This window comes from Cynocephalus volans, chromosome 2 (genome assembly GCF_027409185.1).
Source record: "Cynocephalus volans isolate mCynVol1 chromosome 2, mCynVol1.pri, whole genome shotgun sequence".
NCBI classification, from domain to species: domain Eukaryota; kingdom Metazoa; phylum Chordata; class Mammalia; order Dermoptera; family Cynocephalidae; genus Cynocephalus; species Cynocephalus volans.
In genome coordinates, this window is record NC_084461.1 from 196476173 (window position 1) to 196501417 (window position 25245).

At 50.3% G+C, this 25245-nt stretch overlaps 3 protein-coding genes across 7 annotated transcripts in view; all 3 read right to left on the reverse strand.

Annotated features, from left to right (window-relative positions):
• The window catches only part of GCN1 (GCN1 activator of EIF2AK4), a 60697-nt gene extending 56967 nt beyond the window's left edge, over positions 1-3730 (reverse strand). The window contains exon 1 of the mRNA XM_063088093.1: positions 3702-3730. Coding sequence (XP_062944163.1) covers positions 3702-3719 — 18 coding nt within the window. The 5' untranslated portion in view covers positions 3720-3730. The remainder of the gene's footprint in view (positions 1-3701) is intronic.
• A 1350-nt stretch (positions 3731-5080) lies between these two features.
• RPLP0 (ribosomal protein lateral stalk subunit P0) lies at positions 5081-8923 on the reverse strand. Its single transcript, XM_063086260.1, has 8 exons — positions 8873-8923; positions 8527-8628; positions 7420-7595; positions 7224-7311; positions 6966-7112; positions 6667-6852; positions 5687-5827; positions 5081-5315 (listed from the first exon to the last, which is right to left on the reverse strand). Exons 2-8 carry the CDS (start codon positions 8578-8580, stop codon positions 5154-5156), a joined length of 954 nt encoding a protein of 317 aa, XP_062942330.1. The 5' UTR covers positions 8581-8628; positions 8873-8923; the 3' UTR covers positions 5081-5153.
• Positions 8924-12202: 3279 nt separating this feature from the next.
• The window catches only part of PXN (paxillin), a 47218-nt gene continuing 34175 nt past the window's right edge, over positions 12203-25245 (reverse strand). The window contains exons 2-15 of one of the 5 annotated variants that reach the window (XM_063083416.1): positions 24982-25208; positions 24548-24666; positions 23974-24110; positions 23657-23858; positions 22779-22914; positions 20394-21275; positions 19062-19328; positions 18491-18802; positions 17753-17854; positions 17279-17449; positions 16983-17156; positions 16080-16161; positions 15828-15976; positions 12203-15005 (exon numbers count right to left, since the gene is read on the reverse strand). In XM_063083416.1, the coding sequence (XP_062939486.1) occupies positions 14739-15005; positions 15828-15976; positions 16080-16161; positions 16983-17156; positions 17279-17449; positions 17753-17854; positions 18491-18802; positions 19062-19328; positions 20394-21275; positions 22779-22914; positions 23657-23858; positions 23974-24110; positions 24548-24666; positions 24982-25208 (3227 nt within the window). In that variant the 3' untranslated portion in view covers positions 12203-14738. The remainder of the gene's footprint in view (positions 15006-15827; positions 15977-16079; positions 16162-16982; positions 17157-17278; positions 17450-17752; positions 17855-18490; positions 18803-19061; positions 19329-20393; positions 21276-22778; positions 22915-23656; positions 23859-23973; positions 24111-24547; positions 24667-24981; positions 25209-25245) is intronic. The other 4 variants (XM_063083380.1, XM_063083389.1, XM_063083399.1 and 1 more) reach the window with 4 other exon arrangements.

Consider the following 25245-nt stretch of genomic DNA (forward strand, 5'->3'; position numbering starts at 1 on the left):
TCACTCCCCTTCTGACTGATATTTTTGTAGTTACCTCTATAAGTATGGAGGTAACATGCTTGTGTTGGTACTTCCCGACTTTTCAGTTTTATTGCCTTTCGACCACAGCTATCTTTCCTTCTCCAATCCCACCACACACCCTCCCTGTTTCCTCAATATAAATTCCCAGTTTCATAATATGGACTAGCTCAATAATCAGCATTTACATTATAATGTAAACAGTATTCAATTTCCGTTTAATAAACTATTTTTTATCCTGCCCAACTTTTTTTTTACTCCCCTGGAGTTAAAAATTGCCCTTTCCCACCTCACTTCAGTTTGCCTTGTTTTATATGTTCTTATTAATAATTCAACCCCAATTTTTTTTTTACCATTTGTCTAAATCCCAATACGTTTAGGCAGATCAGGTATTTCATCAAATTCCACATTCCTGAAGAAGTCTCTCCCACAGTTTTTTTTTTTTTTTTTTTTTTTAAAGATGACCGGTAAGGGGATCTTAACCCTTGACTTGGTGTTGTCAGCACCACGCTCAGCCAACCCTTGACTTGGTGTTGTCAGCACCACGCTCAGCCAGTGAGCGAACCGGCCATCCCTATATGGGATCCGAACCCGGGGCCTTGGTGTTATCAGCACCGCACTCTCCCGAGTGAGCCACAGGCCGGCCCCTCTCCCACAGTTTTTTGACCTGCCTCAAATTGGCAGGTGATCTTCTACAGCTGGGGTGCAGTTATCACCCTATAAATGTATTCTTTCTTGCGTTTGGGTGAAGCACATCCTCCACTTTGTGAAGTCCTTGCAAGTCTGAAAATGTTCTAGCCTCATACTTGACTTAAGTTTGTCTAGATACAGAACTCTAGGTTGAAATCATATTCCTTCAGAATACTAGAGACATTTCTCCATTGAGTTCTAGTTTTGTGTTGCAGTTATAAAGTCCAATGCCATTCTGACTTTTGATCCTCTGGATGAGCCCTGATTTTTCTCCCTGGAAGAGTCTGAGGTCTTCTCTTTGTGTCCAGAGTTCGAAAATTTCATAACAATGTTCTTTATTGTGCTGAACACTTTTGGTCTGGAAACACATCCTTCAGTTAGGGGAAAGTTTCTTGAATTATTTTGTTGATTTCCTTGGACATTGGCCCTACACTAGTGCTCACACTGCAGTAATCCTCTGCTTTACAGTCTCTAAGGAGAAAACCTCTAGTCTTTTGCTAGTATGGAAGAAAAGGGCTAGGGATGTGCATCTGAAACAGGCTTTCAACCAGTCCTCTTCGATTTAGCCCCTCCCTATTCCCTCTCATTTCCTAAGTTTAGCAGGTACTAAAGTTTCCCAACTTTCAGAGACATCTGCAATGTAAACCAAGTTGGTTCTTAGCTTTCCTAACTATTGGCTTAGGATTCATTTTCCCAGGGTCTATTATCATCACTTTCTAGCTTCTAAAAGTTTGCTGCTGTCTGCCCCCCACTCTCCCAATCCTTATGGGATTATTTTTTAAACCCCTTACTAATTTTTTTTTTTTTTTTGGTGGCTGGCCAGTACAGGGATCTAAATCCTTAACATAGTGTTATAACAACACACTCTAAACAACTGAGGTAACCGGCCAACCTCCACCCTTTACTAATTTTAGTGAAATTTGAGGAAATAGTAAAAATAGATGCCTGTATACAATCCACACTCTACCTAGAATTCCCACATAGCTGTCTTTCCACATGATAATATTAATTTCCTGGCTATAATTTCTCTCACAATGAAAGAGCTCTTCAGGTCAAAGGTTCTTCTTTTTCTTAATCAGAAAATGAATGTTACCCACTTGAGAACTTTGTCAGAACAAAACTGAAGAAAAGCATACTAAGATCCTTCAGAGGAGTCATTTGTTGGTGAGCTCTCATACAAACAGCTTTAAGGTTCACAGGTGTCTCTCTAGATTAGCACTGTCAAATGGAACTTTCTATGATGACGAAAATGCTCTTCTGCACTGCCCCATACAGTAGCCACTAACCACATATGGCTCCATGAATTCAAATGCGGTCAGTGCAACTGAAGAACTGAATTTTTGAGCACAGCCTTATAACACCAAGGTCACAGGTTCGGATCCCTGCACCAACCCAACACCAAAAAAACAAAACAAAACAAAAAATAAAAAGAACTTAATTTTTATCAGCACCGCACTCTCCCGAGAACTTATTTTTAATTTAATTTTAACTAATTTAAGTAGCCAGTGGCTATTAATTAAATAGCCATGTTGCTAGTGGCTACCATACTGGAAAACACAGCTCTAGAGAGAAAATTCTTTCACCCAAGTGAGTATTAATGTTACACATTCAGTGTGTATTCCTCAACCCCCTCTAAAAATACCCAACAGACTAAAAAAACTTTTCTTCCTAGAAGTTAGTACGATACAACTTGAAACAAATTACCGGCACCTTGTACAGGAGCCCCTCACTAAATGTCTTTTTATTTATTTATTTTTTTTTGACCGGTAAGGATCGCAACCCTCGGCACGGTGCTGTCGGCACCATGCTCAACCCGTGAGCCATCCCCATACAGGGTCCGAACCCGCAGCCTCGGCGCTCCCAGAGCCGCACTCTCCCGAGTGAGCAACGGGGCCGCCCACTAAATGTCTTTTGAATGTTCAGGTTAAGTGGTCACTCTCTGGCCTCGGGGCCTACACATAAAAATCAATTAATCTAGTCAACCTGGAGACCCAACTGAGCCCAGTTGTCATTTTTTTTTTTTTTTTCCTTTAAAGATGACCGGTAAGGGGATCTTAACCCTTGACTTGGTGTTCTCAGCACCACACTCACCAAGTGAGCTAACCAGCCATCCCTACATAGGATCTGAACCGGCGGCCCTGGTGTTATCAGCACCGCATTCTCCCGAAGGAGCCAAGGGCCGGCCCCTCCCAGTTGTCCTTTAGACACCTGTTTCTTTTCCCCATAATATTGCCTTTTCAAATTAAAACACTCAGAGCTATGAAGGAGGCTCGAGTAGAGAAAAAAAGACTTTTCCAAGTCCTTCCTGAACTACAAGGTACCCACAAGTGATAACATTCAAAGGTGATAAGACTCTTCCTGGGTAGTGACAGTTCTTTTATCTATCCCTGGATCTAACAACATTAACCAACATATGTGGAGCCCTACTTAATCTCACTGAATGTTTACAACCACCCTGTAAGTATTATTTTAACCCCACTTTATAGATGAAAAGACTTGAGACTTGGAGGAGTTAAGTCACTTGCCTAGAGTCTCATAGAAATCGACTAGCGGGGAACTCAAACTCCGATCTGCACGCAATCCAAGATTATGCCTCTAAGTCCTCGCACACAGTAGCTATTGAATGAACACAAAGTTTAAGGAAGGCCCGGCGTAGGCTCGGGACTCACTGCCGGAGGGTTTTGAAGAAATGGAGCTAGGACTCTCAGAGGTGAAAGTCTGCAATTCCAGGGTCGGGGGAGGGTTCCTCTGGGCTCCAGCTGCCGTAGCCGAGACCGGAGCCCCTGACTCCTCGAGCCCGGGGTCGGTCTAAGCAGCACGGGCCGGGGCGGGCCTGGAGCCGTGAGGGGCCGGCCCGAGACGGCCCCGGGGCTGCACCGTCCGCAGCCGCCACCCCCCGCACCGTTAGGCCAAGCGGCGAGAACGGTCCGGCCCGACAGCCGCCATCCGCCCCCAGTCGCCGGCCGCGTTGGCCCTGCAGCCACTCGCCTCACCTGCGTGTCCGCCGCCATCCTGCCGGCGCTGACTCCGGAACCGTTTCCGGAGCGCTTCCGGGTCACAGCGGGGCCCACGCGGCAGGGCGAGGAAAGGAGCCGGCTGGGGCCCAGCCTGGGGCCTGGCGCCTCGGGGCGGGATGGCTGCGCTGTAGCCCGGGTTTCGAGTCGGGCAGCCTGACCGCGGGCTGGGGACGATCAGGCCCGCCCTTCAGCTTCCTCTCGGCCTGGCCCCGTGGGAGACGAGGGTTTTAGGATTTATAACGCGGTGCGACCGCCCCACAGCCGCCGACCCACTGGATCCCGCAGATCCGGCCGGTTCACCCCCATGTGCGCCTTTCCTGAGGACTACATTCCTTACAGAAACTATAAGCGTCGCTTCCTACATGGCAGGAACTGAACTCAGTAAAAGGAGGGCGGCAGCGAGTCTCGTCTTCAAAGAGTTTGTAATTCAGCGGGGGACGACTTGGGGAGGGTTAGAAAACAAAGGTAGGCCTGGTCAGGGAAGTTATTTGGGAGCCGAGGGAAGGCACTGCCCTGGGGAAACGCTGATTGTTCCAGATAGGGAGTCAAAGCCACCACCCCGAGGTGAGCCTGGTGGGGAGGAGTCTCAAGGCCCATGGAGAGTTGTCCGAATTTCATTGTGCTGATGTGGCTGCTCTGTGGACTAGTTTAGAAAGTGGGGTCTCCACAGCTTGGTTGTTGGCCCTCCATCAGCAGTGGCTTTTTTTTTTTTTTTTTTTAAGATGACTGGTAAGGGGATCTTAACCCTTGAATTGGTGTTGTCAGCACCTCCTTCAGCCAGTGAGCGAACCGGCCATCCCTATATGGGATCCGAACCCGGGGCCCGGGGCCTTGGTGTTATCAGCACCGCACTCTCCCAAGTGAGCCACAGGCCGACCCCAGCAGTGGCTTTGACTTTTGACAGAGACCTAGTTACAACAAATACATCATGACCCAGCACACAGATTTGTAAATGAGGTACAAGATTCACAAGACCTCCTCTTTCAGCAATCAGATGTTGCTTTATCTCTAAACATTGCCCACCACCTACTCATGAATTGGACTACCACCCAGTTTGAAAAAGCTCTGCTCTGTTATGACTGAACTCTGGCATATCTCAACTGAAACTAAACCTACTCAATGTAACTTAGAGGGATCCAGGTTAATGGCCGGATGGACATGGAAAGAATAATTCTAGTGTAAGAAAGCTGGGTCTAGAAAAAGGATAGGAGACTAGAAGAGCAGTAGCTTTGTTTACATACAGAGGCCACCAAAATGTCAACCCCAAATACGAAGCTCTATGGTTTTACCATGATTTTACTATCTAGCATACAGCACTATAAACCTCAAAATGTACAAAATGAAGATTCAGAGACTTTTTTAAGAGAAGGAAGCCTTTATTGCCTTGTTTTGCAAATAAACCTGGCTAAGTAGGTTGCTTTTTGGGGATCAGTCGAAGAGACCAAATCCCAAATCCTCATCCGACTCCTCCGACTCTTCCTTGGCTTCAACCTTGGCTGGAGCTGCGGCAGCAGCAGGAGCAGCAGTGGTGGCAGCAGCCACGGGGGCAGGAGCCACAAAAGCAGATGGGTCGGCCAAAAAGGCCTTGACCTGAAGCAAGGGAAGTGGTCAAAATGGTCATCCACACCTCTATTACCCACAGCCCTCCTGCCTTTGTACAGTTTAACCACCAATGTCCAAGCCAGTGAAACCTTTCCTGTCAGGAAGTGACCCATGCAAGACAGCTTGTGCATCTCCTGGTAAGGGGGTTGTGAGAGGCCCTAAGGCCCAGCTCTTGCCCATTAACCCCTTTGGGTCTCTTGTCACTTCTAAAGTGACAGCACATCTCCCCTACCCCCAACCTCTAGTATAGTCTTAAGAATGTACCTTCTGTGTAAAATGACTATAAAAACACTAACTCATCAGGCTGCCATTTGTCACTCTGCTGCAGGCCCGCCATGGTCCTGGTAGGATCTTTTTACCTTTTCAGCAAATGGGAAGGTGTAATCAGTCTCCACAGACAAAGCCAGAACCCGCTTGTACCCATTGATGATAGAATGGGGTACTGATGCCACAGTTGGGTAACCAATCTGCAGACAAACGCTGGCAACGTTGCGAACACCCTATGGAGAGGGGAAAGATTACATTCTTGGTGAGATACCCTAGAGAAATAAAAGTGAAGTCCTAGCAAAGCTCAATGAGGAGAAATAACCCATGGCAGACAAGACTTCCTGGGTTAGCAGCTCAGTCTCAAAAGAGACATTTTATCTCACACTAAATGACAGAGCAATTCAGACCCACCAATTTATAAATTTTTTTTTTCTGTATTCCAAACCTGGGTGTTCTATACACCATAACGATGGTCTTTACTTCAAAGTCACCAGTTTTGTGAAAAATATAAACTATGAACATAGCCACTGTGTTCCATAAAAGAAAAACACTATTTCCAGATGTGAATTTCACCCACTAGTGAGGCTTCCGAAAAGTAAACGGAGAGAGTACATAGACAGTAATTTCAATTTGTTTGTCCAAGAAAATAAAAAGGGATGACATCTTCTATCTTCATTATTTGTTACTTAAACGACATTTGAATGGCAATATTAAGCAAGAAGGACAATCAGTCCTCCCAAGAAAGGGTATTTGGCAATGTTATACCAACATTTATGTATTAAACTATCCTCATTTTTCTCATAACACTACTTAAAATCTCACCTTATTATCGCAGGCCCTAGAATAGCCCTTACTACATGCCTGGCACTATTCTAAGGCTTTTTACTCATTAATTCATTAAATATTTCAACAATCATATATTGTTGTTGTGATTTTACAAAAGAGGAAACAAAGGTAGATTAAACTGTCCTTGGTTACACAGCCAGTTTAAGCATCGCAACCAGGCCTCGGTCTGACACTTGTCATGGTCTCAACCATAATGTAAGAGGGAGCTGGATTAGATAGCACATACCTCTAGGAAACGAGAATGCAGAGTATCCTCTGTGATATCAAGCACTTCGGGGTTGTAGATGCTACCATTGTCGAACACCTGCTGGATGATCAGCCCAAAGGAGAAGGGGGAGATGTTCAACATGTTCAGCAGTGTGGCCTCACTGGCTCCCACTTTGTCTCCAGTCTTGATCAGCTGCACATCACTCTGAAGAACAAGACAACAGTGGGCAGATAACACCTGGACATTCAGCAGGCACCTGGCCTCCAAGATAAGCCCCCCGCTTGCCTGGCTAGCACTGGCAAACCACAGCCACTCACCAGGATTTCAATGGTGCCCCTGGAGATCTTAGTGGTGATGCCTAAAGCCTGGAAGAAGGAGGTCTTCTCGGGCCCCAGACCAGTGTTCTGGGCTGGCACAGTGACTTCACATGGGGCAATGGCACCAGCACGGGCGGCAGCTGGCACCTGAACAAACACAATGAACAGTGAGAAGTCATTGATGCAACCTGAGAATGGTCAGTTTTGCTTTAAGGTGTCAAAATAACGTATCTTTGGCCAACCTGATTCTCCCCTTACCTTGTTGGCCAGCAGCATGTCCCTGATTTCAGTGAGATCCTCCTTGGTGAACACAAAGCCCACATTGCCCCGGATATGAGGCAACAGCCTACAAAGAGAAGTTTACGGGAGACAGTCACCATTCAGCACTATTCTCCAGGAAAAGGGAGAAGGGCACCAAGAAGAGAGGACAAAGCTGCCCAGGGAATTGACTGACTTCTCCAGAGCTGGGTTGTTTTCCAGATGCCCTCGGATGGCCTTGCGCATCATGGTGTTCTTGCCCATCAGCACCACAGCCTTTCCTCGGAGGGACATGCGGATCTGCTGCATCTGCTTGGAGCCCACATTGTCTGCTCCCACAATGAAGCATTTTGGATAATCATCCAAAAGTTGCTACAAAAACAAACCAGAAACAAGCAAAATTTAGGAGGAAAGAGGAAAAAAATGTCAGGAGAAATCAGACCCCACAATCACTCATTTCCATCTCACTCCTTTTATTCTATGCTTTTGAAGTCACTGAGATTGGAACAATTCTCCCTACTAGGAACCACCTGAGTTGTAACACTGCCAGATTTGATCATGATTTGCTTGCATTCAATCAAAAAATATTTTAAACTTTTACTTAGTTTTTATTTTTAATTTTTCCCATTTATGAGACTTGTTTCTGATTCACTAAAATGGATGCATTAACTGTTCCAAATGAGCTGGTCAAGGGAAGGGCTAGATTTATAGCTTCTAAAACACAACATAAAGCAAATATAGCAAAACATTACTTGTAGAAAATCTAGGTTGCGGATTTACGTATTGTGCAACTCTTTTTTGTTTTCTGTGTCTAAAACCTTCATGGTAAATGTGGGAGACTATAACACAGAGTAAGCTCTACAATGCAGCTGAATGCCTGAAGAGTAGTAAGGAAGATCCAACCCCCACCCTAAGGCCATCCAAAATTAAAGTCATCGGACATTGAGTTTGACCAACAAGCCCTAAACATGCAACAATTTGCCTCCTTACAATGAGTCACTAGTTGCCTCAGACCTTCTCAAAGACGGAAACAAAGGAGTAAAAGTACGGCATGCACTGTTTTGGAAGCCAATCAAACCTAGGTATGAATGCTATCATCTTAGGAGTCATTTGATCTGCCTGCGCATGGTTATCTGCAACAGGGGGGACCTACGTGGGGAAATTAAGATTGAACGAGAATTGCCCCAAATGGCCTAATGCAGTACCTGGCACCGAACAGATGCTCAGCACACAGCAGCTGATTGTCCCTATTGGCGCCCGGGGCCAAGGCATGATGAGCGGCCGCGACCCACCCCGCACTTACGATGATCTTAAGGAAGTAGTTGGACTTCCAGGTCGCCCTGTCTTCCCTGGGCATCACGGCGGTGCGTCAGGGAGTGCCACGCAGGGTTTAAAGACGATGTCACTGAGGGGAGAGAGGGAGCTCAAGCCTGGTCACCGCGACACCCACTCCCCGGCCCGTAGCCTATACACAACGGACCACGCGTGAGCACCCGCCCGGCCTGGGGCAGTCTCCACAACCACATGGGGAGCGCGAGCCAGGCCCGGATCCCACGGCCCCCAAATGCCCGCCCCCATCCGAAGAGCTTCCAAAGACCCCCATGCTTCCCACCGCCGGTCCCACGAGTGGAAACAGAGAAAGAACGAACCTCTCAAGAGGACGCCTGGCGAGAGGAGGGCCGCACCGTGGCGAGTGAACTTTATAGGTAAACGAAGCGACCAATCAGAAGCCTCGGCCAGCGACCCTGTCTATTGGTTAGTGCCGCTGCCCGTCCAACAGAGCCGAACTGATGTAGGCAACCATTGGATGACATCGCTGCCACTCGAGCCAACCAGAAACCGCCTTTAAGTAGGGTAGTGAAGGAAGACGCTGCTTTGTGTTGGAGGCTCTCTCTGAGAGCTGCTGCCCCCGGCTGGACTGGCGCTGCCTTTGTCTAGGAGTTACAGTTTGCGAATTGAGTCCTGGTTTCCCCGACCAGGTTGGTGGCCGACTCAGCAAACTAAACAGGACGACGTGAAGCTGAGAAATAATTGCACATGCCTTAAAAAGAGAAAGATCTCTTGTCTCCTGTAGTTTGTTCTTCCTCCTACCAAAACAGAGGGATCCCTTAAAACCTAAGTCTGATCCTTTCCTTATCTGTTCGAAACTCTGTAAAGGCTCCCCATTTCCTTCAGAGTAAAAGCCTAAAACTGAAACTGCCCACATGGCCCTACATGATCTACTCCCCACTCCAACTCGATAATCTGATCTTCTATTTTCCCACTGATCCATTTCCTTCCAGCCAGATGATGCTCTTTGCTGCTTTTTCGGAGCATGCTCCCACCATAGGGCTTTTGCAGCGGCTGTTTTCTCTTCCTGGTAAGCTCCTAGCAAATGTCCACAGGAGCAACTCACCTCCATCAAGTCTTGGCTCAAATATCGCCTGCTCAACGAGGCCTACCCTGAGTTCCCTATTTAAAAACACAAACAAAACAAAACACTCCCAGTCCCCCTTAGCTCTCTTCTATTTTTTCAGTGGCACTTACACCTTCTAACACAATATATAATTTATTACATTATTGTCTGTCTGTCTCTCCCTGCAGGAATTCAAGCTGCACAAGGGCAGATATTTTTATCTTGTGCCTGGCACATAGTGAAGTGGACCCCAAAATGTAAATGTTTTACCCCCACTTTTGTTTTAATTTTGCAGCTGGAATGTGCTTGTTTGCAAAGGACCCCCTAAGAGTTGGTTAAACAGTAGTCTGCCTTTTGGGTTTTTGTGGCTCTGCTGCCTGCTTGATTGAGCCACCTAAATTCACAGAAACTGCTTGCCAAAGATACGTTTAGAAATTGAAACTAACAGCACCTATTTAACCACACATTTCCTGTCTCTGTAACCCGGCTTAGTGAAGCCCCTGACCTTTTTTTTGAAGCCCCCCTGCTTGTGTAACTCTGCCTAGATACAGAAAGCCTAGATACAGAAAGGGCCAATAAAAGGCTTGCTTGCCTGCTCAAGAAAAGTATATAACCACAGCTGTCCCCGCACCCAGGGTCCCAGGATCTCGGGACATGAGTCTACCTGGGTCCCGCTAGTGTTCCTGTCCCACTAGCGTAATAAACTTCCTGACTCTCCATCTCTCCGAGTGACTGGAATTATTTCCTTATCGAGTTCTCTTTCCATAACAATAGTAGGCTTATAAATATTTGTTGAATGAATGAATGCAAGATTTGCAGTCAGATGACCTGGGTCCATAACCTTGTTCTGCCACTGGCTAGCTGTGTCATCTTAGGAAGTGATTTCACCTTGCTGACCCTCCGTTTCCCTTTCCTTATCTGTAAAATGGGGATAATAAGAGTACCCATGTTCTAGAGTTATTATGAGGATTAAATATGTGTTAAGACTTAACATAGTTCCTGGACTGTAGGAGGAAGTCAATAAATGTTAGCTTCTTTTATTGTACATTCATTCAACATTTATTTGAATAATTGTGCTATATCAGTATTTATGATGAAAGATCCTGGGGCAGAAGGGGTGTTTCTCCCTATCTCCACCCTTTTCACTTGACCAAGTTAGAAATTTCTAATGAGTTTAATCTGGACTATATGTGATGAGCATACAATTTGCTGTATGTGGTCCCAAGTTCTGTTTCTCTCAACTTTCCCCCAACAAGGCTGGTCAAAAGGTGAAGCTGTAACATTCCTGTCCTGTGTCTAATTTTGTTATAGTACCTCTTTGGACAGCTACTCATGAAGCCATCTTTTCAAGTCACTGTTAGCAGAAACTATTCCTAAACCTAACTAAATATCAAAATCCCCTTAACGACTGGCTGGTTAGCTTAGTTGGTTGGAGCGCTGCCTTATAACACGAAGGTCATGGGTTTGGGTCCCCTACCTGCCAGTCGCCAAGTGAACACATCAAAACCGCCCTAGAAGCTTGGTAAAAATATGAATTTCCAGGTCCTACTCCAGACCTACTACACCAGAATCTACAGGAGTGGGACCCATGAATCTGTATCTTGTTTTAAAGTCTCCTAGTACCTCTGATGATCAGCCTGGTTTGAGAGTTGATTATTGCTAACATCCTTTTTTAATGACAATGTATTACTGCACACTCAGCATTGTGCTAAGTATTTTGTGCATATTTTTTATGTTAATCTTTGCAACAATCCTCTGAAAAGGTACGGTATTAGTATTCCCATTTTACTGATGAGAAAATTCACGGAAAGTTTAAATAATTTGCCCAAGACTCCCAACCAGTATATAATGGTTTCAGAACTAAAATCTAGGAGCAAGTTCAAAATACATGGGCCTCACTATGCTATACAGTCTCTTCTTTTTTTTTTTTTTTTTATAAAGATGACCAGTAAGGGTATCCTAACCCTTGGCTTGGTGTTGTCAGCACCACGCTCAGCCAGTGAGCCAACCAGCCATCCCTATATAGGATCCGAACCCGTGGCCTTGGTGTTATCAGCACCGCACTCTCCCAAGTGAGCCACGGACCAGCTCTATACAGTCTTTTCTAAACCCTGAATCTGTCAGCCTCTAAACACACTTTTCCAAGTATATACATACTCACATGGTACATTTTCAAGGACATCTTGGCTCGGATGGTATAAATATCATCTTTAATTGTAGTACATCAATATAATGGAATACCATAAAGCCATTAAAAAACAATGCAAATCTATATTTGTTGACATGGGAAAATATCCACAAAGCACAGTTGAGTGACAAAGCAAATTACATTGAAGTATACCATTTCTATAAGTAAAATGAATCCAACATGGGCTGGAAGAATAAACCAAGTCATTATATTGAGTTGAGGGTTGAAGGTAATTTTCACTTCTGAGCTCACTGCGAAACTATCAGGGTTCAGACTAGAATTCAACATGCTGCTTTTGGAAGACCATTCCAAACAGAGAAACTGTGAAGCCACAGCTCACAGTGGAACAAAGCTGTCCAGGAAACTCAGGGGCTAGAACTGGAATCCTAGATCAGATGAAAGCAAAGAGGAAGCGTACAAATATGGAGGCAGTAGAGACCCACCCTCAACTGTAAGTAGCTGCCTTCAGCAAGGAAGGGGCTACACCCAAGGTGCTGTCAGCTCCAGTGTGGCGGTGTCTGGCTCAACATAGGAACACAAGCAAAGGCAAGCCCTGGGTTCACATCATGCCTCTACTCTCACTCAGGGGATTGCCCTGTGCATGTCAGTTCTCCTCTTGGAACCTCTTTCCCCATCTGTAAATGAGTGGAAGGCCACCCACAGGCCCATGTGAGGATGTCCTCAGTGAATGCACATGAAAGCACCTAGGGTGAGGCCTGCCCCACCCAGGGTCCAATAACACTGCTCCCCAACCTTCCTTTACCAAGTGCCCAGGAAAGAGCAAAGTTCATGAAGGAGCAATGTAGGAACTGTGACCACAGGCAAGGACCTGGATTCCATCCCCACAGATTTTAGCCTCAAGTAAAGGAACATTAATGATTCACCCTCGATCTGGTGATAAAAGTGAATCTGGGGAGGGTTTGGCTCTCTGCTGGGACTGCTATGTTGTTATCTCAGACCATCAAGAAACAGCACTAGCACAGGTGAAAATAATGGCAAACTTTATTGGCATAAATCACAGGAATTGAAATGGGAAAAGCCAGGTTAGAAGTTTACAGAAAAAAAAAAAAAATCAAAATCATATCATCAAATAACCATTGACCCAGACAGTGGAGCCCAGAAACCACAGTCTCTTTTGGGGAGGGGTTTGGGGTGGGTCACTGTAAACAGAGCAATAAGGCCTACGGGTGGAAGTGGAGACATCGGACCTTTGGAGGGGCCAGGCTAACTCCCCAGACCTGGGTTGCGAAAAAGGAGGGACCCTCTTCTGAGACCCTAGTGCACTCAGACTCTACTAGGAGGCTAGTGGAAGGGTCTTCCTCACCTTCATACTCCACTGGGGTCCCTTTTTGTTGACCAGGAACACCAGGCCTGGCTGCTCCTAGTTCATCCTTGAGAAATAGGTCTGGGGGCTTCCTGTTGTTCTAGCGGGATCCTGACCCTCTGCCCAAAATCCCATCAGGCCCTCTTGCAACCACCTCGGCCCTTCTCCCCAGACCTCCTGAGAGTCGATCCCATTTGTAAATGGGGAAGAAGCTACACCCAGTTTCCAGGAAGGGCAGGAGAAGCACTTCTGGGGAAGTGCTGAGGCCCAGTGGAATCAATAAGACCAAAGAGACCTTCATGGTCTTTATGGTCTAAATCACATACCAGCTTTCCTGAGAAGGCAGAAGAAGGAGTCCCAGAGAAGCAGTGAGGAGGCGTAGAGTGTTCAGTGGGTTCTCTTTGTTGCCAAAAAGTTCACAGGGGAGCAAAAGCTCCTAATGGCTTACTCAGAAGGGAAGCAGCCCCCCTCTAAGTGTACTCTCCTCTTCTCCCTCAGATACAGGACAGATGAGGTTCAGAATTCTAGGCCCAAAAGGGCAGGACACCCTCAGGCCAGTTTTAGTGAAGAGCTTGCTGGCCTGGGGAGTAAGGAAGGAGTTTCAAAATACAGCAGTTTATAAAACAGTCCTGGTGAGCTGTTAAGTTAAAGAGGAGGAGTCATGTAGCTGCTCCCAGTTCACCTGCTTGTGCTAAGAAAAAATAAAATACAAATTGCTTCCCCACCCTAAGCCCTCAGTACAAAGCAAACTCCATACCAAAGCCACCATCACCAACAGGACCAGTGGCAGTGGACAAGGAGAGTACAAAAGGGAACATCTTTAAAATCTCTTCAAAATCATTTCATATAGAGAAGTAAAAGCAACTCAGGTGATATGAATTCAAACCTCAGTGTAGAAATCTACCAAAGTCGGTACAGTGTCCAGGCACGGGTGATGCTCCCCACCTCACGCCGTCCCTGGAGATGAAGGAAGTGACTATAAAACATTATTGCTGGAGAGGCCTTTCTCAGTAGAACCAGAGCAGTTACAAAAGGGGAGGTCGAGGTAAAAAGAGGAGGGCAGTCACCCAGGCCCGGGGAGACTGGAAGAGCAGGAGGAGCCCAAGGAACCTTCCACGACCCCTTGGGTACTTCTACCCTTGGATGGATGGATTTACGCTGGCATTGTCTGGAGGGAGCTGGGTGTCCCCCAGTACTCTCAGAACAAGGATAATCAATGAGGTCGGTGGAGAAATAAGGATAAAAAGAGACCCCATCTGATGCTGCCTGCCCTCCCCCACCACCGGCTCCAGTGTGGGGTGCTGGCCTGGCCAGGCTGGTTCCTGGGGACACACATGTTGTGGGGCCCCCAGCCTCCACCTCCTGGGAGGATGAAGAGTACACAGCCTAGGGAGAGCTGCAGGGTGAGGAAGGAGGCCCAGGGGCTCTGGCAGGGGTGAAGACAAATGGTGGGACCCCTCGCGGCCCTCTTCCCATCCTGCACCTGCTGAGGACGAGGGTTCCAGTTTCAGTTGGGTTTGCCCCTTCACCCTGGATGAGGCCTCTGGGTCACAGTAGCAGTCAGGGGTGCTTGGCTAGGGAAGGGGGCAGATGAAGGGGTGGGGGTGCCTAGCAGAAGAGCTTGAGGAAGCAGTTCTGACAGTAAGGCTTGTCGTTCTGCTCCTTGAAGGTGCCCTTGTTGAGCTGCTTGAGGCAGAAGGCACAGACGAAGTGCTCCGGGTGGAATTTCTTGGCCATGGCGGTGATGCAGCGGCCGGTGATGGGCTTCTGGCAGCCGGAGCAGAGCGAGCCACGCCGCTCGTGGTAGTGTACCTCGCAGTAGGGCTGCCCGTCGTGCTCGAAGAAGCTGCCATTGACGAATGGCGTGAAGCATTCCTGCCAGACAGAAGAGGGGCAGTGGAGGCAAGGGGGCTCAGAGGGCTGTCCCTTCCTGTGGAACAGTCCCCAGAGTGATGGGCAGGAGACAGTCACGGTCAGCCCACTCACAATGACTCCCACTTGCTAGGCATCTCCTGTGTGCTGAGTGCTGCTCTAAACGCTTACTTAATTCTTCCACCACAGGAGGCAACTGAAGCATACAGGTTAAGTGACTTGCTCGAGGTCATGCAGCTACTAAGTGGCACAGCCTGGATTCCAACAAAGGTCTGACTCCTGGGCCTGTAACCAGGTGGCTATAACTGTCCCCAGACACCCAGGTGCTGGGAAAAGGGGTCCATAGTCAAACTCTGCATCCTAGATTCTTGTATGAAGAATCTGCACATTTAGGTATAAAAAGCTTTGAGAAGTCCTGAAGTGAACAGTATTTCCCAAACTTATTTGGTCAGAGAGCACTTGCTGAATCCTACCCCACAGAGTGCAGTTTGGAAACCACTGCCCATTTCTGTTGAGACAGCTAAAAATCTATATTATCCCATTTAGTTCTCACACACTTTTCTCCTGAATATGAGTAGTCTCAGGATCACTGTACAGGACTAGGCTGAGGGATGTGTCTACCTTGCTCCTGGTTTGTCCCAGCCTCAGTACAAGCCCTGGCCTAGGACCTACAGAACTTGAGGAAGTGCACCCCCCCTGCTCATTCATTAATAACCCCAAATGAGGCCCCCAAGTTGGATCCAGGCAGCACAATGAAGAGCCCCTCTCTCCCTTTGACTGCTCCCAGCGCCCTCCAGATACGAGGCAGGGGGAGGGGATCCTTACCCGGCACACAAAGCACTCAGGATGCCAAAGCGTGTTGAGGGCCGAGATGTAGTTCTCCAGGATGGCCCGGGCGCAGCCACCACATTTGGGTGCAAACATGTCAAAATAATCCTTCCGGCAGTAGGCCTTGCCATCTTTCTCGTGGAATCCTGAGGAGTGGGGGTTTAGAAGACAGAGTTAGGGCCTCTAGAAGTACAGCCACCCTGACTCCAACATCAACAAAGTCTCCCAGACCTGCCTCCCCAGCAGTACCTTCAGGACCAAAGAAGGCACCACACTGGGCACAGAAGAAGTGCTCAGGGTGCCACGTCCGGTCAAGGGCTGTCACCACTTTCTGTGAAAGCAAAATATGGACTCAAAACCAAGCTGCCTACTTGGATAGATCACATAACTGAGACTCCTGGGCAAGGCTATCTTTCCCACACCCACCCCCAGCCAAGGCAAGAGCAAAACACTCCCAAGATCAGGGTCTCTCCTAATTGTGCTGTGAATACCACTAAGAATTCACATTGATTGAGAGATATGACATGCCAGACACACGCTCTCTCCTTTAATCCTGACACGGGGTCAAGGTCATAGGTTCTATTGTGCCTACCGTTTTTTTTTTCAATCTTTTTTTAAAAATTTTAACTTCTCAATATACATTGTAGTTGATTTTCATGACCCTTCACCCGTTCCTCTTCCTGCCTCCCTCTCTCCCCTCCCCTCCTTACATCATATCTGTTCACTTGTCTTAACAAATTCAAGGAATTTTTGTGATTGTTGTGCTGTGACTCCCATTTTATAAGTAAAGAAACAGGCTCAGCGAGGCTAAGGCATTTCCCTAATGTCCCACAGCAGGAGGGCAAGACAACTGGGATTCAACTCAATTTATCTAGTCAGAACTCCTAGTTCCTAGGAGTCTTGGAAGATGGGAGGTGCAGCTTCCTAACATGCATTAGGACAGGCTGTGGATCGGGCCAGGGTTTGAATCCCAGCCCAACTGTTTTCTAGCTATGTGAGCCTCAGGCATGTGATGTGACTTTTCTGAGCCTCCAATGGCACCACCTGCACCCTCAGAGGGCTACAGTGAAGATAAAATGAACTGATGGGAACACAGTGCCTGGATAAAGGAGAACCATGGTTGCCCCTCCCCACTGTGCTGTGGGAACTCACATCCAGGATGGGACCATTGCAGTAGTAGCAGCGCGGAGAGAAGAGGTTGTGATAGTCCTTTTCACAGTAGGGCTGTCCATCCCGCTCAAAGAAGTTCCGGGATCCGATCTCCTCCTGACAGTGGGTGCAGACAAAGTGCTCTGGGTGCCACGTCTTCCCCATGGCAGTCACGACCTGAGAAGGAAGATAAGACTGCGGCTCAGGGCCAAGGCCAGCCACGGAGCACCTCACCCAAGGAACAAAGGTCCCCTTCCCACAGGCTGCTCCCTCTCCTCCCCCACCCCACCCTTCATCACCTGCCCAGCAATGGGCTTCTTGCAGGCCCCGCAGACCCCTTTCGCGACCGTGGCAACTCCCAGCTTGTTCAGGTCGGACTGCAGGCTCCCCAGCATGCTGTCCAGTTGGCTCCCAGGCTTTGGGGGCCCCCCAGGAGGTGAGCTGCTCCTTGTCTTCCCCTGGGCCATAAACTGTGGAGACAGGTGGAGAGAAGGAGCTGGTCAGGACTTCTGGGGCTTGGGATAAGGGTATCTCATGGCACCATGGCACAGGGGGCTTTTCTCCCTCCTGACAGATGGGAGGATTGAGGCAAGAAGTACAGGTCCCTCCAGGGGCCTGAAGAGCTCTAAAAGTGGGAGTAACATCAGCAGGACATCCTGGTGACTGGGGGGGCTCACAGAGTGTCAGAGAGCAGGGCTCACAGTACCCTGCTGGCAGGGCCAAGCCAGGGAAATGTGACAAGCAGGAAACAGCCCCCAACCCTTGGGACTGACCCCTCCCTCATCCTGCCCTGTGGGTCTGCTCTGCTGGCCATTCAGAGGCCAGCAAGCTGCCCAGCACAGCTCTCTATCCACTCTTTGTTCCAGGCCTTGCATCTTAGATAGGGGAGGAAAGGAGGATAACACTTAAAAAAAAGTTAAGGAAAAAAAATAAGAGACATTGTCATTGGATCACTTCACAAAAGGGAATTTAGGATGAGATAAGAGGATTTTTCCCCCATTGGCACTACCAAAATCAGGAGAAAAAAACAACCCGGAGAGAGAGACCCAGGGACAGCTGAAGAGGGAGAGGGAAGTGAGCCCACCAAAGACAGGGGACACAGGAAGGGAGGTGGCTGGGGTCAGAGGGCAGAGAGGCCTCGCCAGGTGCTGGGCCTGGGGGATGGAGGGCAGGAGACAGGTGCTGGTTTCCCTTCTGTGCACAGCTTCCTTGGGCAGGAGTCTGCTGGAAGCCTGGGTGGTACAGGGGGGCAGTGGGGAAAGGGCAGACAGAGGGGGGTGTCCATAGCAAAGCAAGAGGGCAGGCGACTTCCCCAGGTTGGGGCCTGGACATCAGGTTCAGTGAGAGTCCAGAGTCAAGTTCTAAGGAAGGACTGTGGCTACTGGGCTGAGCCTTGCAGATATGAGGCGGGGGTGGGGGGGGCAGGGAATGTGTGTGCAGAGTAGGGGGACAGCTCGGGCATTAGGATGGGGGACAGGTAGGGTCAGTGCTGGGGCCCCTGGGTGGCCTGCCTGCATTGGGGGGAAGAGCGGGTCCTCATCGGTCTGGCAGCCAACGGACCTCAAGGCGTGGGGTGCAGGAGTGGGCGAGGTGGGGCCCTGCATACCCTCATCAGGGGGTGCTCTCCCTGCACTCTGGACTCTAGGAGAACCATGGGTGCAAGTTGAGGGCCCCAGGGAGAAGGGAGCAGGCAGGCTGGGCAGGGGAGAAGAGCTGCTGGCCGAGGTGTCTTTGCGATGCTGGAACAAAGGGACAGAAGGAGGAGAAGCCAGAACAGAGATGGTTCTTCTCAGGGGAATGGGAGAGCCAGGAGGGAAGACAACCTGGGAAGAAGAAAGGAGGAAGAGAGATGAGGACAGAAGAAAACAGCTCAGCGAGTGGGGGTAGACGGGGCAAAGAGGTGACATCCCCAGGTTCCCCTGGGCCTTCTCACTCTGGCACCAAGAGTGAGGCCAGCATAACAAGGCCACAGGATGCAAGAACCATTCCCAGCACCCCCGAGTCTCCCCCCCAGCTGGTGCTGGGGCCAGAAGAATCTGGACACCTGCTACCCTGGCCCAGCCCTTGGCACCTCCTTGCTACCTTCTCTACCAGCTGCCCCCCAGCCTGCCTCCCACGAGGCTGCACAGTGATGACGATGCCCTCGGTCAGCCAGTCCTGGACAGAGGCCCCTGCTGCCTCCTCCGCCTCCGGCTGGATGCCCAGCCGACCCTGCAGCTCTGCGATGAGCTGCTCCTGGGATGGGGTCCTGCTCAGGTTGGCGGGGTCCAGCCGGCGGCGAGGGGACGGCTCCCGGGACATGGGGTGTGCATGGTCTGTCTCCCGGCTCCTCCTGATCACGGAGCGGATCTGGGGGGAAGGGGAGGCTGTCACAGTCCCACTCTGGGCCTGGGCACAAGGCTGCTCAGTCTACCCTCAGGTGCCAGGGGAGGGAGGGACAGAACAAAACCTCTAGAGAAGAACCAAGCTGAGGTGCAGTGGAGGCAGTGGGCAGACTGCACTGGCTCGGAGGACAGGCTGCAAGATAGACCTCGGACCCAGTATTCACCTCCAAGTCAGCTACTGACATTGAGCAAGCCATGTAACTTCCAGGGCTCTCAGTTTCTCCATCCTTGGAATGGGCAAAAGTGTTTTCTTGGCTTACCTCACAAGGTATTACAAGAATTATTTGAGAGGATGTTAAGTGGGCACTCTTGCCAACGGCCAGGCCTTTTTTCTCCTTTTTTTTGATTTACAATAGAAAAACATGGTCTTTCCTTCCAGTACATCTTTTAACCAGTTTTTTTCTTCTTTTTTATATTATCATACTATATATAGACTTGTTTGTAGTGTTTTTGGTTTTCGTTTTGATTTTAGAAAGGCATAATGTTTTAACCAAGCAAGAAGCAAATAACAGTAACGTCAGCCAGAGCTGTGACCACGTGCTAAGTTCTGAACACTTTCCAGCAATTATCTCAATTAATCCTCTGGACAACTTTGGTGGAAAATGGTCTATTATTACCCTCATTTTAAAGATGAGAAAATTGAGGCTGGCAGCAGAGTGCATTGCCCAAAGTCACATGGATAGCAAGTGTTGGAGGTGTGGCTTGTGTCCAGGTCTACCTGTTTTCAAAGTCCATGCTCTTAACCATTATGCACACATCAGCATGTCAAGAGCAGCTCATCTAAAGGAAAAAGCCTTAAACAAGTGAGAGGTAGACTGTCGCTACAAGAATGCCGGGGTCCAGGAGGTTCTGCTGGCCCCACAGAGCCCATAGCCAAGTGCTGGACGTCGGGGTCACAAGCCATGGTATTGCAGCATTCTCTGCCCAAGCAGACATGCATGGAGTGGGAGGCTGCATGCAGTTAGCCAGGAGCAGCCACACTCAGACCCGCCAAGGGCCATGCCAAGCAGCTGTGCGAGCTGGCGCCTGCCTGGCCAGAGGTGGAAATCCTCTCCATGGTGTTGGGTGTGCCCATGACTGTATCAGGTGGAAGCTCCGGCTGCTCCTTCCTGGCCTTGGTGGCAGCTTCAGTAGTGCCCTCTGAGCTCCTGGAGGTCTCAGGTCCCAGGGCTGGCCCGACCAGGCTTCCCCTCATGTGCATCTTTCCACCTAACTGCTCCTTGTCAACTGGGGTGGGGCAGCTACTTTCCAGCGCCCCCAGCTCTGGCCTTGCCCTCTCCTCCCGCTGGTCATGTTCCTTTGTGAGACTCCAGGTATCTGGGAAGACAGCCTGACGGTCCACTGCCACCACAGCTGGCTCAGTTACTTCCTGGAAGGTACGAGCAGCTCCACGGGGAATCTCAGGCCTGAATGCCTCCAAAGTCCACGGCCGCTCCCAAGTGGCAGCCACGACCTCCTCTGGGCACAAAGGGTTGGCCAGTGGCCCCTGGGGGTCTCCAGGCTCCTGGGGACCTGTGTACCCAGCACAGAGTAGAGTGCGGCAGGGGGGAGCCCTAGAAAACTCACTTGTGGGGTTTGGCAGGTCCCTCCAATCTTGAGCCTGGCTCTCTACATCAAAGAGCCCCAGAGAACCCTCCACAGAGGGAGCTCTTGAGTTGGGAGTATTAGCTGTCACCCCAAGGCCAGCCAAGTCAACCCAGCTGGGGGCCACAGGAGGTGGAAGACGAAGATGCTGTCCATTCTGCTCAGTGCAGGGGACCTCCAGGGTGTGGCCCTGGCCTCGAGGGGAGGGTTTAGTGGTGTATGGCAGGAATACAGAAGGCATGGAAGAAGGAGGAAGTGTGCAGTGTGGGGACGAAGCAGAGCTGGCCGGCAGCCCTGGGAAGCTCAGGGCCACCACGGAGGAGCTGGTCTGGTGGAGGAGAAAGACAGAGGTGGAGAGGAGAAGAGAGAGAGACATGGGGAAAGATGAAGAAGGATGTGCACCGCAAAGGGTGGGCTCAGCCTGAGGACTCTGAGAGCCACCGTCTGTACTGACCCAGGTGGCTGCAAAGCTGGAGCATAAAGAATGACCTTTGAATAAGTCCCAGACCCCAAAAAAGGCTTTCCTAGGCCCCATGTCCTTGGCCCTCATCAAACCCAGGCAACAGAAAACAGCCACTAAGCTGTGCCTGGGACGCCACCCAGAGTAGGTATGAGGAGAAAAGACCTAAGGTGAGGTGGACAACAGGGAGACAGGTGACCAGGGAGGTCAGTCCCCAGTACAAATCAAGGGACAGTCAGCCCCAAGCAGCTGCTCAGCCTTCCTCGGTCACTGGTTCAACCTGAGGCTGTGTCCCTCCCAGACAATCCCAGCTTTCCCATGTTCCCACATCTGTGCTCCAGGAGCATGAAGCACCACAGCCTTAAAGCACTAGGGCAGGGCTCCCTTAGGCCAATGCCTGAAACCAAGTTACTTGCTTCTGACTGTGGCTGCCAGAACCACTGGCTTAGAGCTGGAACCCACTGCACACAAGGGTGAAAGCCCAGGCTCAACCCCCCACCTCCAGCCACGCTCCCATCCTCCACTGTGAGAGCCCAGCTGAAGGGAGGCTAGGAAGCACCACCAAGGCCAAGGATATACAGACCACTCACTCCTCTTCTCATATTTCCTAAGTTATGCCCCAAAGATCTCCAGCTGACCCACATGGAAGGGTGAAGCCAGTAACTGCCAGAGACTTCTGACATTTCAATCCTCATTGAGGCACTACATCCTCCAAATAAAACATCTCGGGCCTGGCAGGACTGGGAAGGCCCAAAGGGGAGACAGGGCACCTCGTGCAGTACTGTCTGGAAGTTCCCGTAGACAAAGCCAGTAGGAACTCAGGCCCAGCTGCCAGGCCTGGACCAAGACGGGGAAGGTAAAAGGAGGCGAGTAAGGGAGGCTTCTGGATTCAGGAGCCAGAGACAGAAAGAAAGAGGACATGTTGAGGACACCTGGCATGGAGATGAGCTCCAGGGCAAACAACCTCTCAGGCATGGGATCCCAAGCCCACATGGCCCCACAGAGAATGCCCTCCCCCACCAAGAGCAGCCGTCAACACAGGGCCCTTTGTCCCAGAGTCCCAGCCTCCTGATCCCCTCAACCTACGTGGCTGGGAGTGCCCGGGGAGGAAGGAATGTCACAGCTGAGCCTTTCTCTGCCTTCTCTGCCTTCACTGGCTGCCACAGCAGCTCAATCCCCATGCAGACTGGCCTGGCCCTCCCTCTCCTGGATCCTGGTATCCTGGCAAGGCCAGGTCACTACGGGGTCCCTGGCTCAGGGGCAAGGCACCCAAACACTGGGGAGCCAAAGTCCAGCTACTCACACTGAGGTAAGGGAGGAGAAAGATGAGGATGGGGGTAAGACAGGAAAGATGGAGGGGCCATGTGGCACCTTAAAATCCGATAGCGAGGCCATCAGCTCGTCCAGCTCTCTGGTGGCAGAGGAGGCCGAGATGCGTGTCTGCTGCTGGCTGGAGGTGACTCGCTGAGGGCTGCTCATCTCACCCTGGTTCATAGTGATGGCAGGGCTGCAGGGCAGATATGGAGTCAGCAGGGGCCCAGGCCAGCCATGCTTCTCAGAGGATCAACATCCCAGCTCTGACAGCACAGTCCTGCCACCCCCATCCCCAGGCTCCCCGTCTTTCCTGGGGACCCATCATGGGGAGAGGGCTGTCAGCCAGGGGGACCGAGCTCTGAGGTGAGCTGACTTGGGAGAAGAGAGAGTAATCAAATGGCACCCTTCCCAGGAGGGATCCTCTGGTCCTCCTAGCCCAAGTGAAAGCTTGCCAGTTTAACAAGCCCAAGCACCCTGTGTGTATCCTGTACATAGATTATTACAATAACAAGATAACATTAATAAGAGCTAACATTATTAAGCACTCACCATGTGTACCATGTGCTATGAGCCAGAAACCATTCCAAGTGCTTCCTGTGTATTATGTGGTTTAACCCCTATCGAGCTAGGTGGTCTTATCCACCCCCTTATTCCATTTGACAGACAGAAAAACTAAGACTTGAGAGCTGACACTTAGTAACTGGCAGAGACAAGATTTGAACCCTATTGTGTGGTTCCAAAGTCTGTGCTAACAGTCACTAAACTGCAGATGCCCCCCACAAGCAGTGTCTGTCTTTTCTGATTGATGGTGGCTGGCTGTGCCCATATGATTCACCACTATACCCCCACTACCTGGCAACCAACAGGCGCTTGAGGGAAGGGGTGACACCAGGGCAAAGTGGACAGACACTGGTGGTGACCCAGTGGACACTCACACGGGGCTGGGCACAGAGCTCTCCAGTTCATCCAAGAGACTCTCCACGCTAGGCCGCACGTCCTCCAGGCCCCGGCTCCCGTTCCGCTTGGGCTTCTCTTTTGTCAGGGGCCCGGCTTTGCCCCCCAGGGGGCTGTTATTCTCCAGGATGCCATAGTGAGGGCTCAGGGCCCCAGGCAGTGGGGGGCTTGAGTTGGCCTCATCTTGGAGAGAGGGAGAGAGAAAGGCTGCTCAGTCCTTGAACCCTCCGGGGATCCAGCAGCCAGCAGATAGGCTTGGGAGGTCTGGCAAGCCCCTGGCCTAGGGACCCAGTCCTACCTGCAGGGAAGCCTGGGGGGTTATGCTGTACAGCATTCAGCTCCAGCAGTAGACGGTCAAGTTCAGAAAGATTGCTGCCCAAAGAGGAGCTCATTACAGTGGGTGAGGGCTCAGCTGACTTCTGCTTGTTGGGGAAGCTTCGAAAGGCAAAGGAAATAAGACAGTGAGAGATGCTCCCCTGCCTTGCAGTCCCCAAATTCTCAAGGAGAATAAGGCAGAGGGGATATAAAGTCTCCCCCAGCAAGAGAACAGAGAGTAGGGAAGGGATGTGGTAAGAAGAGGGGAGGGAGGAAATCTTGCTTCAGTTTCTCAACAACACAGAGATGCTGTGACAGCCCAGCCTGTCTGCCGCATAGAGATGGCAGTGACTAGTGTGACAGGCGGCTGAGAGGCATATGAGCCAGCTAAGAACCTTGGGGCCTTCTGCAGTTTAAACCAATGACCCTAGAAGCAGAACCCCCTGAGGCCCAGTTGCCACGCCTGGTCCCTGGCCTCAGGTGCCTCCAACCCTGGCCAGGTCCCTGGTATTTCTGAGCAGGAGGGGCAGGTGGCTGGGGAGGGGCTGGGACAGTACCTGTAGACGTGCTCCTCCTCACCCACTCGGGAACACGGAGAGACACCGATGTCGTCCTGGGGGTTGGAGGTACTGGAAACTTTGGCACTGGAGCCGTACACAGGTGATGGGGACTGAGGCTGCAGGAAGGACAGTGCTCAGAGGCCTCCTCCGAGAAGAGGAAAAGAAATGGGGCACAGGAGCCAAGGGGCCAAGTCACCCCCAGGAGGCTCCTGCTCATAGCCAGTCTCACCAGGGAATTTCCACAGTCTGGCAGGAGACCAGTGATTAATAGTCGGTCACTGCCCCCTTCACGTGGTGGGTGGGAAGAGGAGCGTCTGGTTGGGGACGACTGATTCCCACATTCCCATTCCTCGGCTCCCCAAGCTCCTGCCAGATAAGCTCCTTTTACCCCTAAGCCTCTGGGGACTTCCCAGCCCCCATCCCCACCTTACCTGCTGGTGGATGAATCGGGAACCACTGGGCTGCCACTGGTCTAAGGGGTCAAGGATGGTGCCATTGAGGGCCTCGCTGGACGGTGGTGGAGGGACAGGAGGTGGCACGGCAATCTCCTGGTACGTGTGGTTTCCAGTTGGGTATGAGTAGGGGGTCTCCTCGGACAAGAACACAGGCCGTTTGGAGATGTGGGAGGTGGTAGACTCCAAGTCTGCCAGCAGAGCGTCTGCAATGAGAAGCCGCAGGCAGCAGGTGAGAACCGG

Coding starts and splice junctions, on each gene's coding strand:
- RPLP0 (XM_063086260.1), bottom strand. CDS start 8,580: ATGCCCAGGGAAGACAGGGCGACCTGGAAGTCCAACTACTTCCTTAAG. Junction 7,596..8,526: donor ACTACTTCCTTAAGATCATC/GTAAGTGCGGGG, acceptor TTGTTTTTGTAG/CAACTTTTGGATGATTATCC. Junction 5,828..6,666: donor TGCATTCTCGTTTCCTAGAG/GTATGTGCTATC, acceptor CCCTCTCCATAG/GGTGTTCGCAACGTTGCCAG.